At 35.1% G+C, this 17,520-nt stretch overlaps 1 protein-coding gene across 2 annotated transcripts in view; it reads right to left on the bottom strand.

Moving 5' to 3' along the window:
* RIT2 (Ras like without CAAX 2) overlaps window positions 1–17,520 on the bottom strand; it is a 373,167-nt gene that overhangs the window by 176,971 nt on the left and 178,676 nt on the right. For both annotated transcript variants that reach the window (XM_032245261.1, XM_032245262.1), the window contains exon 4: window positions 1,075–1,266. In XM_032245261.1, coding sequence (XP_032101152.1) covers window positions 1,075–1,266 — 192 coding nt within the window. The remainder of the gene's footprint in view (window positions 1–1,074; window positions 1,267–17,520) is intronic.

The raw sequence follows: 17,520 nt of genomic DNA, 5'->3' as shown, positions 1-17,520 counted from the left end.
AAAAATGGTCATGTGATCACCTGATACATTGAGTGTGCTTTGTCATAATAGTTCCTAGAAGCCATAAGAAAAGTAAAGCACTTGCACTTTTCAGATAAGTATAGGAAAGATTCAGCTACTAAGCCTCCAACTGCCAAGTATTTAAGAATAGATTCATATTTAACTGACGAGATAAACTTGAGTGATTAACCCATAGAAATGCAACCATATCATGCTGAGCATGACTTTGGAGAAATGGAAACAGCAAAGTAAGACAGAACAGGTGCAGAAGAGATGAACAAATATTATAGCTCCTAAAACAATAATTAGCTGCCACTTTAATATGCTTAGATTCTCAAGCAAAATGTATAAAAATCTCACCACAAAAATGCATTGCACTAAATCATAGAAATACTTTTCCCATTAAGAATCAACTTGTGCACATGAACTCTATATAAGATCTTTTCAATTTAAGAAAACTTAATATGTATTAGGTGTGAAAATCCATATTTATAATATCCTTAATATAGGAGACAACTATTTTCTTTCATGATTCCTACATTAGCAAAAGGTTTTACTAGTTGACTACTTTAAATAGGCTAGAAATAAATCATTAACTGGAAGAACATGAACTATTAAAAGCCAGTTCAAATTTAAGGTCAATAAAAATAAAGATAAAGCATCTCAATTTATATCGAAGCAACTCAATTTAGAGAATTAGATTTACAAAACTTTGATTTGCATGACACTTCTCAGTAATGTTACTTTGTACAATCCGAGTCATGTACAATCTGCAGAACTCTTAAGGCCGCACTTCAGAAGTCAACAAGAATCATTTCTACTTTATTTCAGCATATAACCCCAGATCCTAGGAGATGGGGCATTAGTAAGGACTCTTTGAAAAATAGCATATATGGTGAAATATATTGTAGTGGCCAACACAATTTACCATGGGACCACTATGATTTGTTAGAAAAATCATATGCATCATTTCTTTCTCATAATTCTTAATGTGAACCTTGGAAAGCAGCCATATTTTGTACTATGCATCCTCAGAGCAAAAGACAGAAGCTACTAGATAAAATTGGCACTCACCTGGCGGAACTGTTCCAGGTCAATTTTGTTACCCACCAGCACCAGGGGAATTTCATAGGTGTGGCGGACCTGAAAAATGAGTTCTTTAAACTTGGCAGCCTCCTGAAATGATTGACGGTCAGTGACGGAGTAGCAGATGATGAAGCCTTCCCCACCCCGCATGTACTGCTCCCGCATGGCTGTGAATTCTGCCTGCAGGAAAATAAAATTTAGTTATAGGCTTCGGATATAGCTAATTAATATGGGTTCTAAATGTAATCATTATAAAATTTGAATGTTTTAAACTATTAAGAATATTGATATTTAATCATAGGCGATTTCATTTAAGAGATCTTAGAAAGACATATTAAATAGCAATTTTTAACTCATGAACTCTTAGGCATTATATAAAGATGACATATTTTTTAAAATCTGTAATGACCTCACTTTAAGAAAATGAATCTAAATGTGTATGCTCCAAGCATTAAATTTATTTGGACCCAGTCTAGATATTCTTTAAATTACATATTTCAGATATTTTCTCTTTCAATTTATTGAAACCGTTTTCTTTTTTAGAAACAGTGAAGAAAAAAAATGTATAATCTAAGGAAGTTGGCTTCACTTTGCAAATGAAAGTAAGTTTGTATAGGTGATTTGCCAAAGATATGCCAAGGAACCTGGGAGAATAAATTTTTCATTTTTATTTTCAAAAATATGAAAATGAATTAGAGTTAAACCTTGGTTTTCCTTGTGAACAGAAAAAGTTATTAGCATCAGTAATTCCAGATCCAGTTATATGTTTGTGTATCAGATTTGTCTCTTGAAGGTGCATATACAGAAGGATCTGGATTGCTGAGGGATGGGTCAGTTTCTACATTCTGCTGACTTTTTCATCTTCTCTCCCCGCAGAGGAGGGTAGGATTATAGTCCAGGTGGTGTAAAAGCCCCAACCTTAGAGATACCCCTTTATCAGCTTTCCATCTTGCTTCCTACCTCAACTACTACTTCTCAATGACTGAAAATTCAATATTTGGTCTGAATTACAATTTGGAAAGTTCCTTTAAGTCTAAAATATCTGTTTTCGCTCACTCTTATGCTGAAACTACTGTTATAATGACAAGGGCTAATTAGATACAAGCAGTGGAAAATATAAAACTTAACCTCTGTGGAATAAGCAATGAAAAAACAGCATATTGCAACTTGGACAATTGGTGCTATAAGTAATCAAAGAAAGAATATTTTAGGTGGGTTTTCACTGTGTTTGAAGAACTTGAGAAAATGTGACTTATTTACCTAGGAAAATGTTTATAAGAACTCATAAAATGTCCTGCTTGGAGGATTTTTTAAATAAATATTCATTTGATTTAAGATAGCTTGAAAGACGGAAGCATTTATGTAGATCCAGAAACTCTGGAAAACAAGGGTTCTTGCAAATTCAGAGACTGATAAATTTAGTAAATTCCTGAGTTGATAAGTGAATTTCACCAATCATTTCAGTAAATATGGACTAAATGCAAACAGGCTTTGCACTGACTTTAAGCAATCATTTCTAAGTTGCAAGAACTGGATCACAGAGAGTGCAAGAGATTTGTCCAAGGACAGACAGCAACCTGATATATAGTTGGTTCAAAAACTCCTATTTCCTGACTCTGTCTCAAATTACTTAGCATTAAATTTTATTTTAACTCAATCCTAAATTTCACTATGTGAGTGAAATGTACTAATTTTGGAGAAAAAATACTCTATTGGATCCATGTTTCTTTCCCAAACCAAGATTGGGTAATAAAATATCTGGGGTCCCTCACAGTTCTGACATACTCTGATTTTGAAACTCTATATCTCAATCAGGACCCCATAATTGGCAGGGATCAATTAGAGAAATATGAACTGAAAATGATAGCTTAGAGATTCTCAAACTTATATTTTTCTTTGGAAAAGAAATGATAGGATCATCCTAGAAATATATTTGATCTTTAAAAACATAACTAGATCTGTTGTATCAGTTGCATATGATTCAAATGATAACAAAAATGCAAACTAAATTGGAAAAGGTCTATTTAACAATTTAAAGTTTATTCTATTTTTCAACTATTTTCAGTACTAAAGTTTTTGATTTTCAATCATCTGGTCCTTTTAGAAAATTAACAAATAAAGATATTAGTAAAATATTTAAATGGTACAGATGTATATAGTACAAATTTAATTTTCTTCCCACCTCGAGCTTCTAGTTTTCCTTTTCAAATGCATCAGCTAATAATTTATTTAACTTTACACTATTGTCTGTATAAATACAAGCATATACGTATTCCTTCTTCCTTTATACATCTTTCTAAATTCAATGAGGAACATAATATATACCTTTAATTATAATTTAATAGCCCTAATATACAATGAAAACTATTTTATATAAGGATATATAAATAGTGCTTCTTTTTTATAGAGGCATCATAATTTTTTAATACATGTGCCATAATTTATTTAGCTACTTATCTATGAAAGGCATTTAGATGGCCTCCTTTTATTCTAATTATAAATAAGTCTGTGATATATATGCTTAAACATTCACATTGCACTGATTTATCTATACCTGAGAAACAGTATTTCTAGACCAAAAAGAACATACATTTTGCTTTTGAGAAATATTGCCAATTTCAATGCCAAAGACATTGTATCAACAATACTTTCTCCAACGTAATATAAATATGAACATTTCTCTTCATTTTCAACAATGCTGCTTATAAAATTGTTCTATGTTTATAAATTGTAGAATTGAAACATGATGTTCCTTTTATTTGCATTATTTATGTGTTATGTTCAGCATGTCCTATGTTTTATATTCATTTAGATATTGTCTTCTACATATTGATTTTTACTTTGTTGAGAAAAATGTCGTAGTTTTCTTTAAAGGGGGTTGGTTCTACTTGTTATTCAATTGTAGATTTTTAAAAATTTGAACTGAGGGAAGATATTTCTATGTGACATAAGAAAAAGAGCAATGCATTTGACTACTTCAACAAAAATATACCATAAAGAAATGACTAGCAAATTTAATAAAGTGGAACAACCTGTTATGAAGACAAGCAACTTACAGAAAGGCAAAATTCACAGAGAAAAATATTGGATGATTGAATGACTAAAGGTCCAATAGTGCTTGCTAACCAGATTCAAAGTCACATACATATCACATTAAAAAATAGGTATGTCAAGGAATCACATCCGGTCTAAATTGGAAGAAATCTCCAGGTATGAAGTTCCAGCACACATCTTTAAAATTTGGATGATTTTTGCTTCGCACCTCTCTGTATGAACATGCATTTATGGTCAAGAGTGGTCTTTATAATCTGGAAGCAGACAGAGTCATAGTACATGACCTCTATCTAGGACTGTTATTTACTTAAAGCATGTCTCTGACATGTCACATGAACTCTCTGTGCCTCAATTTTCTCCTTTGTTAAAGATGGATTAGGACACACACTTAACCAGTCTTACAAGGCAGTAGAAAGGCTCAAATCAGAGAAGAGGTGTGAAAATACTTTGATGAATTTTTAAAATAAGATACAAATTAAGCCTATTATTATCTCTGGTACAAATCCGGCAGAATAGAAATCCTCTTTAAGATGCATGAAATCCTCGTTTAGATGTATTAAATATAAATGTGGCCGTGTTTTTTTATATAAGATTAATCAGAAAAGTATTAACCTTTTTTTCCCAAACAGAAAATGTTTCCACCCATAAAACATATGTAGTGAAGCTATCATAACTAATGGGGAGAATATTTTCTCTTTGATGACCTTTTCCATGCCAACTCTTTATACAATATGTGTGCATGTTTCTGGGTGTGTGTGTGACTAAAGATGTAGTAGAGGTTGATGGGACTCGAGAATTGAGCGAAATCTCTTTACTATGTATCAACTTAATAATATACAATACGGAAATCAATTTGAAAGAAAAAATGCAGTATTCAACATGTTGCTTCCGTCTTCATTCACCCATGAATTAAAGATCCCTATGCTTTCTGTTTGGTGTATCCTGAATGTTAATACCTTCTTCATTTGCTTCTTGCTATAAATGAAACTTGTTGATTAATTATTCAGGAACATTAATAGATTTTGTTTGCTATCTATAAATAGCAACATATCTATGAAGCAGACTCTCTGTATAAAATGCTAAAAATATAAGCAATTCTAATATTTTCAGTTATTCTGAATACAACATTTCAGTTTGATCAGTTGCCTTTGATATACTTTCTTACATTAAAATCGTGTGATAATTTTTATATATTCTGAAATTGAATAAAGAATTTTTGATGAATTTCATATTTCAACTTCTTGATTAGCAGAGTAAGGAATTTAAGCAGATAATAGGAAATGTTGGAACTGGACCAGCCCTCTGTTGCATTCAAGTAGCAATACTACAAAGACATGAATATCTCACTATATTTGAAATGTACTAGCACTATATTTGGACCAGCTTTTTAACCACCCCCCAGTAATGGCACACAGATAGCATTACCTATACTGATCTGAATCCCTTTTGGCCATCTCTTTAAAAAAAAAAACACATGTCCATATCAAATTTGTTATCCTTATGAAAAGAAGTAAATTGAAAAGTCAGTCAGTCATATAGCTAAAACTATACCAAGTGGTAGGGCATGAAAAGAAAAAGAAAAAAGTCTGAACTTGTCTGGGTTTGGGAAACATAACCAAGCCAAGATAAAACAAATAAATAATAATTAAGATCTAAATAAACCTGGCGTTCAGAAAAGGGCAAGAACAGTTTTCAGAAGGAAAGAAAAAAGGAGTAGGTGAGGGAATAAGATATTCTTCCTTAAATGCATTATTTGTACAGAGATCCTCAACTTTTAGGTAACCTCACTTCCTAAGGTTATGTATTGTCACTTTTAAATGGACTTTTATAGTCCAGATTTATCATTTGCATAGCAGTTAATTATCTAGGACCTGCTTACCCTTCAATAGTTGAGTTTTTGGAGGGTACCATAGCACAGAATCATGTGATTGTTGTTTCTTTTGTTTGCATCTTTTTAATGGAAGCAGAATAGAAAAACTTATAAATGATTAAAGTCTAGGTATCATAAATTTACTATAATTTTTGCAAAGCACAAGATTGCAATACGTAAGGGTGGTGGTTTCTCAGTGTCAAATCTGATGCCTCAAACTGGTTATGTCAATTGAAATAAAAATGAACAAAGAGCTTTTATAAATGCCAATAATATGAAGTCAAAGATTGTGCCTAAAAGTCAAAATATAATTAACAAATACTATTTTACAGTTTTCAGAGAAGATAACCTATCATTTGTTTTTTGGTATTTGACACATATTTTTAGGAATGCATTTTATCATGGAATACTGCCTGTATTGTGCCTAACTCATTCATAAAATATTTATTGAGCACTTACATATGACAGGCATGTAAGATTTGAGATTGCTAAAATGAATACATATAATAAAGCAAAAATATGGATAGATACATACAAAAATTAGAGCATCAGAGCCAGGACGGAGTGAGGAGACAGAGTTTTATTTACAGTTTGACTATGAATATCTAAACAACCCAAGCTACAATGAAAACATGATCAATTATATCACTTTTGTCATCAATAACAACATATTAATTTGACACATATCTCCCCTATGCACTGAGAGCTGAAGGCAATTTCTCTTCTGGGGGTTGAGATAAGGGACAACATCTTCAATGTCAAACCAACTAGATCTGCAGTACCAGGTTCTTTAAAACTAATTTGTGATTGTGGTTTTCAACGTAAGCCTTGCCAAACATTTCATAGACATGCTCAATAATACTGATAGAATCTTCAAGCAAGATAATAGAAAATTATTCTGTAGAAAATGATTAGGGTGTAATAATTGAAAATGATGTTTAAAATCCTTATATTTTAGTTCCTGAAAAACTAGGAAAAACTCGATTCTGATGTTGGCATTGCCATTGAAGGCTTGAAGGGTAATTGGAATCCAACTATAACGACAGTTCCTGGAAAAACTCTTAACTAAATACAATGTGAATAAACATTAATGTTGTGATACAGGAAAAGCTGCATAATTTGTAGATCCCAATGCAAAGTGAAAATGTGGGGCTACTTGTCCAAAAATTATTAAGAATTTCAAGACAGCAAGAGTAAAACGTTAAAACAATTGCAATGCCCTTCTGGGTCTGGGACCCTGGGCAACTGCAGCAATTGCTAGCTCATGAAGTCAGTCCCATTGCAATGGGATTAGCACAAAATAACAGCCAGGAGCATATGTGAGGGGAACTCCAAAGAAGACTCCGTGTACAGGTGGCAATTCTGTTCAGAAGTCAAGTCACTACTGAAGCATGGTAACTCCAGTGAGGAACAAAGGCCTGCACAAGGATGAATGTTCCAGGAGTTGAGAGGTGTGGAGTTGTGGCAAGACTGAGGGTATACGGTGACAGACTGAAACAGACCCTTAAAATGGGAAAAGATGCTACAGAAACAGGCAAGAAAAGGAAATAATTAAATTCCAGTTTTTGTAGCCCTGGATCTGATATTTATAACGACAGAGATGAGCTGATTTAGAAAGCAAATAACTTAAGGGCCATCATGTCCCATACAGAGTTCTACTTGTCTGGTTAGAGTTAATACTAGATATCCAAATGGAATGAACTATCCACAGATAACTGGAAATATGGCTTAGGCGAAAGGTTAGAATCTAAATGGGGTAGGTGTGACAGACTCAGGGGGAATTGAATATGTGAACTGGAAGTAAGATACAAATCAATTAGTCTGGATCAGTGTTGGCGGACAAATACTTTTTGTCCCTTCTTTTTGAGAGCTGGAACTTTGCCTCCATTTGAAGTATTTTATCTATTTTGAAGGAGATTTTATAAAAATGCTTTTTGACAGATTTCTTCTAGTTTTGTTCTCTTTTGCCAGGCATGCTCAGTACAGAACTATCCTCAGATTTTAGCACTTATGCCTCTGTCTTTTATTATAATTACAAGTGTTTTACTCTCATTCTCATCACTAGACTCTAACCTACCAGAGCATCATATTCTCCAAAGCACTAGGGACAGTGCCTGGATCAAAGCCCAAAAGATAATATAATTATCATTTGGTTAATTACTTACTTTAAGCTAAATGTTTTTAAATATGTTACTATTCCCTAGATGATATACACTTTAAGGGGAGTGAGGATTGGAGGCTGGAGATGAAGATAAAATGAATCAAACCCTTAAACTAAAAGGATAAACCTTTTAGTTACTTATTCATTCCTATACATGTCAAGCCAGGCCTAGTTTAACTTTCAGATAAGCCTATATCTCACTGAAATCCACAGCAATTAAAAATCAAGTTCACGTTCCTTATTTTGTTCTCTAGCATTAGTCATTTGTCTTATGCTAAAATGGGAGGAGGAAAGAAGAACCTTACTGTCTTTGGATTAAATTTTGCACCAAAATGTCTTTCCCATAGAAGCCTGTTTGCCTTTCCTCCTTCTATTTGACTTGTATTTTGTCAAAGACTTAAAGTTTCATGACTGCCTCTGGGTTGTACAAATTCACTAAAAGATATTTCCAATCACAGCTGGCTTCCTGTTTATCCTGGAGGTCACTCATACTGGGAGCTGTTTTCCTGCTGATAAGACCTATAGAATGCATCTTGAAAGAAGCTGGCATAACTGTGTTGTGAAACGATTTCATCTACTGTAGTTCAGTCATCCCCAACGTGACACTGAAAGGATGATCTCAACAAAAATAGTGAAATAAGAAAATCCACATGACAAAATTGCAGTTGCTAATTGATTTAGAGTACATGATACGATACTACTATAAATAAGAAAAATAATATGGGACTCATGCACACACATATGCTTTCTCTAAAAAAGTTTCACCATCCACAATGAAATTCATATTTTCAAATATTGAATAAAAAATAAATTACCATTTGGTTTCTTCTTTGGTAAAAACCAAATGATTTTGTTTTGCAATATGAAGAATAATTTGTCTCCAGATAATTATAAAATTATAGAGTTATATTGAGAGGCCAGCACTCCCTCATCATACAAATGAGGAAAGTGATTACTGGAGCAGATGTTTGTCCTCTATAACATCAGAAGTACAACCAGGAAGAGATTGCTTCTTGACCATCATAAAATTCTGGATATACTTCATCATCCAGCTTAGTTATACCTCATGAATGGCTTCTCTAACCCCAGGGTCTCCCTTTTCCAATCCATCAGTGGGGGAAAATCCATCCATTTCACTATCTAATTACTCTTTGTTAATTACTGCTTTTATTCTGCAGCTCTTCTGTCTCCAAAGGTCCAGTGGGTACACATTTACTTTCACATCAAATCTATACTCATCAGCCTGATTTTAAAACCCTATATGATCTGATATCATGCTACAAATCAAGCTTTATCTCCAGTTAATATTTAATATGTCCTCTCTAATGGGGTCACTTCTCTCATGGCTTGACCATATAACTTGTCTCTCTTATCATTGTCCCTTCATGCAAATTATTCCGCATACTTGAACCTTTTCTAGCTAATAGAGAATTTAGTGATTATCAGATGCAAAGATTTTAATTTGCAGATGAGAAAATCAGAGCTCAGAAAGGTAGTGATGACATCATTTTCTCATAGCTAATTAAAACATAGCCAGCTCAGAAAATCCAGTTTTCTAATCCCTTCTATATTGCATGGGTAGCTTTTTTTCCTTTGCAGTGACATGAGTCCTATACATGCTTCTTAGTCAATTACATTCTTCATTTTTTTTTCTTATGGATTTATACCTAAGAAACCCAGCCTTTATTGAGAATTATTTTTTGTATACTTTTATCACTTATGAACTTAAAAAATTAGCAATTAATTACATCTTATTTTTATTCAAGGAATTATATTTGTGTCACCAAGCAAATTTTAAACATTTCAGAGGTCAACACCTATGCTTAAATTGTGTTTAACACTTATATTGCTTGGTAGAATTTTAACATTAGAAATTCAATTAAACTGCTGCCATTTGAACAAATAAATGCCATTTAGAAAAATACTTTGATGTGCTAATTCTATAATATATGTATTCTGGAACACAGTCATAATAAGCAAGCTTCTAACAGTGAAGGAGTTTGTGAGTACTAATAAGGTACATCATTCTAGATAAATCTTTTAAGAAAATTGGGAGGAAAAAGTTTTAAAATTTATATGTCTGTACAAGGAAAATAAGCAAAGTTTTTGTTCTCAAGTTAATGAATACCTTTCTTCTTAAAATACATTTGTAACCTTATGAAATGGTTTGGCTGTGTCCCGGCTCAAATCTCATCTTGAATTGTAGTCCTCATAATCCCTACATCCTAGAAGGGACCTAGTGAGAGGTAATTGAATCATGGAGACGGTTATCTCCATGCTGTTTGCATGATAGTGAGTGAGGTGAGTGCGTTCTTATGAAATCTAATGGTTTTATAAGGGGCTTTTCGCCTTTTTGCTCATTCTTCTCCTTCCTGCCACCATGTGAAGAAGAACATGTTTACTTTTTGCAAATCAAGTTTTATATCCAGTTAATATTGAATATGCCCTCCACTGAGATTTAACATTTTCTGAGGTCTCCCAGCCATGCTAAACTGTGAATCAGTTAAACCTCTTTCCTTTATAAATTACCCAATCTCAGGTATATCTTTATTAGCAGCATCAGAACAGACTAATATGCCTTGCATATAAATATATGAGGAAAAAAATTAAATATATAGAAAAAAATAATTATTTGTTCCATATTATTTCAACTCCCTGCAGTAACTGTGCTCAGTCAAATCATTTGTTATATAGATGTAGCTGTGTTTCATTATACTTTTAGACTCAGGTGAGCTGTTCCATAACAAAAAAAAACATTGTCATATCAGTTTAGTAATTTTAGAATCATTTTGATCTAGTTATTTAAAATAGAATAATTTTTAAATTGCATATTCAACTACATTGGAAAAAATAAGATTTCATTATATGTTAAAGCCAGGAAAAATATGAAGATAATGGAGATTGATAAGATAATGGGCATATTTGTGTTTTAAAATTATCAAGGTTGGTTTCTATTTGTGAGATGACTCAAGATGGATTCACTTGGGAAGTTAATAGTTTCTGTGATTGTTTGTAACTTATAGTAGTCAATATAACAAGTATGGATAAATGAATATTAACATAGAGCATATATATTATCATATATATGCATGCATAAAAAATATAAGCACATAAATTAATATTGTAAAGCATATGTTTTATTATTTTTAAATATACTTTGGTATCTAGGACATATTATAGACAATGTTTTTCTTAAACCCAAATATTGCAGCAATATTTTAAAATCAAAATATTGCAGCAATATTTTAAAATCAAAATACCTGTTCAAGAGGGTTAGCAATTTCTCAGTCTCTTGACCCTCAAGATGCAATTGAAATCACAGAACTATTTTTATTATTTGATATCTATACTATCATCGAAAAACAAAATTATGACAGCTCAAAATTTCTGGAAAATTAAAAGTGAAAGCAGAAAAAAATGATAGAAGGGTTCTAATGAAGACTTGGGAATCTTCAAACACAGCATCATCAACAAATAGAAAAAGGGTGTCTGCAGGTAGCGATCAGGGAATTAAAGAAATGGCTGGGACAAAAAAAAAAAAAAATAGACAAAAGAAAAACCTTTCCCTTACCTTAGCACTGATTGCTTTTACCACTTGTTCAAAGCCCTGCGGATCCCATTAAGGAAGAGACAAGGTCTAACTGGGGCATATTCTGGTGATAGTGTTGGGGGCTCAAAAGAGAGAGCTGAGCAGATGCTGAGATGATTCTGAATTGCTTCATGAGAGGGTGGAGCAGGTCAGAATGAACTAACACGGCTCAGTTAGGAAACACGCTAAGGGAATCCCCCCACATTACTCGACAGCAGAGACACTCTCTCCCACGTTTTTTGTGGCAGTCTTCTGCCTGCACGTCTTTCAGATTTTAGCAAACACAGATACCACAGGGTTGGTTAAGAGACGCGAAGCTCTGGACTTGTACCACAGCACATGTTAGACGGTGTCAGCGCAGTTGCATAGGGTGCCCTGCTGGATCCTAAGATCTAAAAAAGCTTTAACTATGTAACTGACTATGTAACCTCTTACATAGTATTTGCACAGTGGCTGCTAAAAGATAATAGACATATTGTTACCAGAAGGCAGGCCCGAAGTGTGAGATGTCCGGGTTCTTGGCGTGTTGAACAAATTGCGCAAAGTAACAAAAGAACGAAACTGTGAAAGTAGGAATTTGTTGAAGCTAGAGAACACTCCACAGAGTGGGAGCCGGCCCCAGCAAGCAGCTCAAGCAAGACCCAGGTGACAAAGTTTTCTCGGCTTTAAATACCCCTTTTGAGGTCCGGATTGGCTATCCACTATGTAATTGAAAGATTTGGCCTGTGGCCAATTAGAGGTCAGAGTGAATTGGCGCCCTATGCACGTGAAGGCACGGACTGCACGGGGCCCGAGGGCAATCCAAGGCACTTGCCCTTTCCATCTGCAATCCAATGGAAAAGGAGGCGGTGCAGGGAGTGGCCTTTGATACTTTGTTACTGAGGCATAGAGGGATGGGGTTTCTCCTTTGCCTCCAGCTTTAGGAAGTGAGCACAAATTGACCTTAGAGGCTCTGCCTCCAGGCCCAAGTGTTTTCCTTTTTAATCCAGCTTTAGGAAATTAGCGCCAATTGGCTTTCATTTCCTTGCCTCTAGACCTTATTCTCCTGCCTCTATATCATATGCTAGACAATCAAATAAATAAATACACTTTTTGAATCACAGTATCAGGTGCACTATCATTTAACTGGCAAAATTGCCAGGACACATATAGACTTCCATTTCCTAACCAGCTTTTGCCATAACAAAAGTAGAGCCCAAGCTTCCAGGCACACTGGATAATGTTAAGTTTCCATTTAAGTACGTGAAACAACAGAGAAAAGTGTAAGAGGTTGTCGCTGTTAACGAAGTTGTTTCACTTTCAGGGAACTCATAAATAAGAAACATTCTTAGAAATGCTGGACTATTAAAGTGAAGAACCAGAAACATTACACATTTTTCTAACCTCTCAGAAACTTTTCCTGACTCCTCTTCATTCTGTGGTTTCTGTCTTTAAACCTTAACTATATATCCCTATACTATATGTGGCATTCTTTACTCCACCTTCATATCAAGGTAAATACATGTGATATAATTAAGAGAATGTGTGCTGGGTGCTGTGGCTCATGCCTGTAATCCCAGCACTTTGGGAGGCCAAGGCGGGTGGATCACCTGAAGTCAGGAGTTCGAGACCAGCCTGACCAACATGGTGAAACCCTGTATCTACTAAAAATACAAAAAGTAGCCATGCTTTGTGTTACAGGCCTGTAATCCAGCTACTCATGAGGCTGAGGAAAGAGAATCACTTGAACCTGGGAGGCAGAGATTGCAGTGAGCTGCAATTGTGCCATTGTACTATGGCATGGGCAGCAAGAGCAAAACTCAATGAGAGAGAGAGAGAGAGAAAGGGGGGGGGAGAGAGAGAGAGAGAATGTGACTTGAGGGAACCACAAACATGACTTTGGTTCTGCTGAGCAAATATGTTGATTTCTCTGACCATCTATTTCCTCATCTAGAATATGAAAAATCAATGCCTTTCCAGATCACCAATGTGAAGATTAAATAATATAATGTATGAAAATGCCTTCTTCTATGTTGGTTCTAAAATGGATTGCCTCTGAAAAATACTAGCTATATGGCCACCGTAATTTTTTTTCTATCCTCATGAAACTCACCTAAGTAAAAATCCCTAATTATAAATTATATTCTTGAATAATTTGGCCAACAGTTTTGTCTTTAAATGTCCTTAAAAACATGCCTGCTTCTACGCAGTACCCATGATGAGAGTACTCTGTTAAATCTGAGCAATTCAGAAAAAAATTTTTTATGCTACTTGAATCTCAGAGGTACAGCAAAGTGCTGAAGGGGATAATAAAAGCTTGACTGTGCTGGCAACATAAGTAGGGTAGCATGCGTGGATTCCTATTTCCTATTATTTCAAATAGGAAAGAAAGAAAAAGGAGATGTGCTCTGGAAAGCATCAAACGCATCTGCAAAGCTGGTTTAGTTATCAGCTAACCACAAAGCTTCCTGATCTACATTGTCTCTGGGCTGGATCTCATTTGCTCCAATTTAGATTGACTGGAAAAGACTGTAAATAAGACAGGGATGAAATATAAGTTGTAAAACAGAGATAAAATGCATTGGGGGAACATAAAAATTAACCCAATCGTATGAAACTGAAAAAGTCAGAAAACAGTAATTGTAACTATTTAGGGAGATAAATACAACAGGATAACTACAACTCTTCAGGAGGCAAGGGATTGGCTATACAGTAGCTCTCTGAGAGGCAAATGTAGGAAAGGGTCAGGGCATCCATTGTTCTCTATGACTGAGGACTCCAGTGGCTGTGCGGGATTACCTTGAGCTAAGGAAACTTCAGCATGAGGCAAGTAGATAAATAGAAGGGTGTTCAAACATTGGTCACCAATGTATTCCGAGGATTTTTGTAAAGAGGAAATATTACTAAGAAAGAAAAGAGAGTGGAGAAGCAACTGCATTTCTCTTGAGTCAACAGATGTTTAAAATTGGGTATTTGAAAGTTTTAAGTGAGAAAGGAGATAAGTATAAAATAGTATCAAGTGTGGCCAACGGGATAAAGTAATGACATGAAACAAAACAAGCAGCTTTCAAGCAATGGGTGCAGAAAGCCTGGTGGTAGAAATGCCAGTCCTGGAGATGTCTGCAATGAGACTGAACAAGTTCAAACACGTCTATTTCAAGAAATTCTCATCCTGGATGAAGAAAAAAGAGCAAAATGATACTATAAAACAATTCCTTCTCACCTAATTTTTAAGATTCAGTGGAGTTTAAGACATGCGGTGAACACTGCCAAAATTTGGTACTCACTTTCCTCCTCTTCCCTAAAAATACTGTCCTTCAAAGTTGCTGAAGGAAGATTTAACAAGGTGACAAAGTTTCAACTTTAAAATATGCTTAAGACAAAATTTTGCTTCCAAAATTGCAAGCTGCCTACTCCAAAGTTAGAATTGAAGAAAGATCCAAATATGGAAAATATCCTATTTACATTTCGTTCAAAAGCTCAAGAATTATTAACTTACTCTGATAAGAGAGCTATTATTAATAAACTTATTAATGTAGCACACATAATACACTACTTTTCTTTTTTAAGAGACAGCATCTTTCTCTGTTGCCCAGGATGGTATAAAGTGACACAATCATTGCTCACTACAGTCTCAACTTCCTTGGTTCAAGTGATCCTCCTATCTTAGCCTCCAAGTAGCTAGGACTATAGGCATGTACCACCATGCTCAGCTAATTTTTTATTTTTTAATTTTCACTAGAGATGGCATCTCACTGTGTTGCCTAAGCTGGTCTCAAACTCATGGGCTCAAGTGATACCCCTGCCTTGGCATCCCAAAGTGCTGGGGTTATACTGGAATGAAACACACACCACTCCCTGCCAATAGACTACTATGTATTTGCTTAGAAGACATTAAATAAATCAACCAACTTGATAGAATTTTTCGAATACATTCATTGAGGACATAAGAAAGCAAGATGATTTGGAAATGAAAACCATCCAAGGGTTACACCAACAAGAGGGTGGTGAGAGGGATTAAGCATGGGGCTCCGGAGCTATACTGCCTGGGTTCGAATTCTAACTCTGCCACTTCATAGGTCCCTAGGACTCTGCTTTTTCATCTATGCAATGAGGTTAATACGAGTACCCAACCAAATAAGATTTTTGTAAGACGAAGTCCGTTATTACTGCTAAAGCTCTGTAAAAATTTCCTCTCATGTCTGGCCGCAGTGGCTCACGCCTGTAATCCCAGCACTTTGGGAGGCCAAGGTGGGCGGATCACGAGATCAAGAGATCGAGAACATCCTGGGCAACATGGTGAAACCCCATCTCTACTAAAAAGTACAAAAAATTATCTGAGCATGGTGGTGCGCACCTGTAGTCCCAGCTACTCAGGAGGCTGAGGCAGGAGAATTGCTTGAAACCAGAAAACAGAAGTTGCAATGAGCCGGGATCACGGCACTGCACTCCTGCCTGGTGATAGAGAGAGATTATGTCTCAAAAAAATAAATAAATAAATTTCCTCTCGTAACATGCTTCCAAGACTACCCGGGCATAGTAACAGCCAATATACGTTAGCAACTATATTGCTTGGTGGCCAGGCGTGGTGGCTCACGCCTGTAATCCCAGCACTTTGGGAGGCTGACGCTGGTGGATCACCTGAGGTCAGGAGTTCGCGACCAACCTGGCTAACTTGGTGAAACCCCTCTCTACTAAAAATACAAAAAAATTAGGCATGGTGGCGGGCGCCTGTAATCTCTGCTACTCGGGAGGCTGAGGCAGGAGAATCACTTGAACCCAGGAGGCAGAGGTTGCAGTGAGCCGAGATAGTATCATTGTACGCTAGCCTGGGCAACAAGGGCGAAACTGTCTCAAACAAGCAAATAAATATTGCTTGGTTTACTAGGTCTGTTTCTTCTGCTTAGCTCAAGATAGAACTAGTAGCTCTATTTGTCATAAATGATCAGGAATCAGATGTGGAATTGTGGTTTGGACTTGCCCCTTTTAATCACCTATTGTTAGGCTGACAGAGTTACAAATAAGCCTAAAGCCACAGATAATTACCCACAGTAAGAAATTCTACTTATCTCCTGAAATGGTTTACTAATGCTTAATCTGATATTATTACTAAAAGAAAATGTCAATTCCAATTTTTAAAATTTTGTTCTTTATTCCAAGTCAAAATATGCCTATAAAAATTTAGTTGTCAAAAAAAAAAAAAGCTACTAAAGTAACATTAGCATTCATTTCTAAAATCTGGACTGCAAGCCTGATTATAAACCTAGGTCTCTTTCCCAACATTATGCTAGAAAACAATATAACCTTTGATAGCTCTTGGCACAACATATAATAATTTAAAAAAATACGTCATTTAAAAAATTTTATAAGTACGATAATAGTGTGAAAATAATGACCAGAGCCAGAAGGATTTGCTTGAGAGAGTTTCATACATGTACACAGCAATTTTCATTAGTCGGACCATTCCCCTATTGTTTGTCTATCTGAATGAAGGCTGATAGGGATAAATCATTTAGATAACACTCAAAAGAAGACGACACTGGTGTTTTAATACAGCCAAAGCTGAATAACAATAGTCCAGGAAAAATACATTTTATGTCCCCATGCATTTGTTTATGTGGCTCCCTATGCCTTAAATTTCCTTTTCATTCCTCGAGGTTCAGTTTAAATGTTACAAGTCACATTTCCTGCCTCCCTTCAGAGGAAAAATGCTCTCTCAAATTTTCAAAGCTCACATCACATATATATATATATATATATATACACACACACACACACACA

The sequence above is a fragment of the Sapajus apella genome, unplaced genomic scaffold, assembly GCF_009761245.1.
Source record: "Sapajus apella isolate SASKATOON/1434 unplaced genomic scaffold, GSC_monkey_1.0 scaffold57, whole genome shotgun sequence".
NCBI classification, from domain to species: Eukaryota; Metazoa; Chordata; class Mammalia; order Primates; family Cebidae; genus Sapajus; species Sapajus apella.
This window is presented reverse-complemented; position numbering and strand designations above follow the sequence as displayed.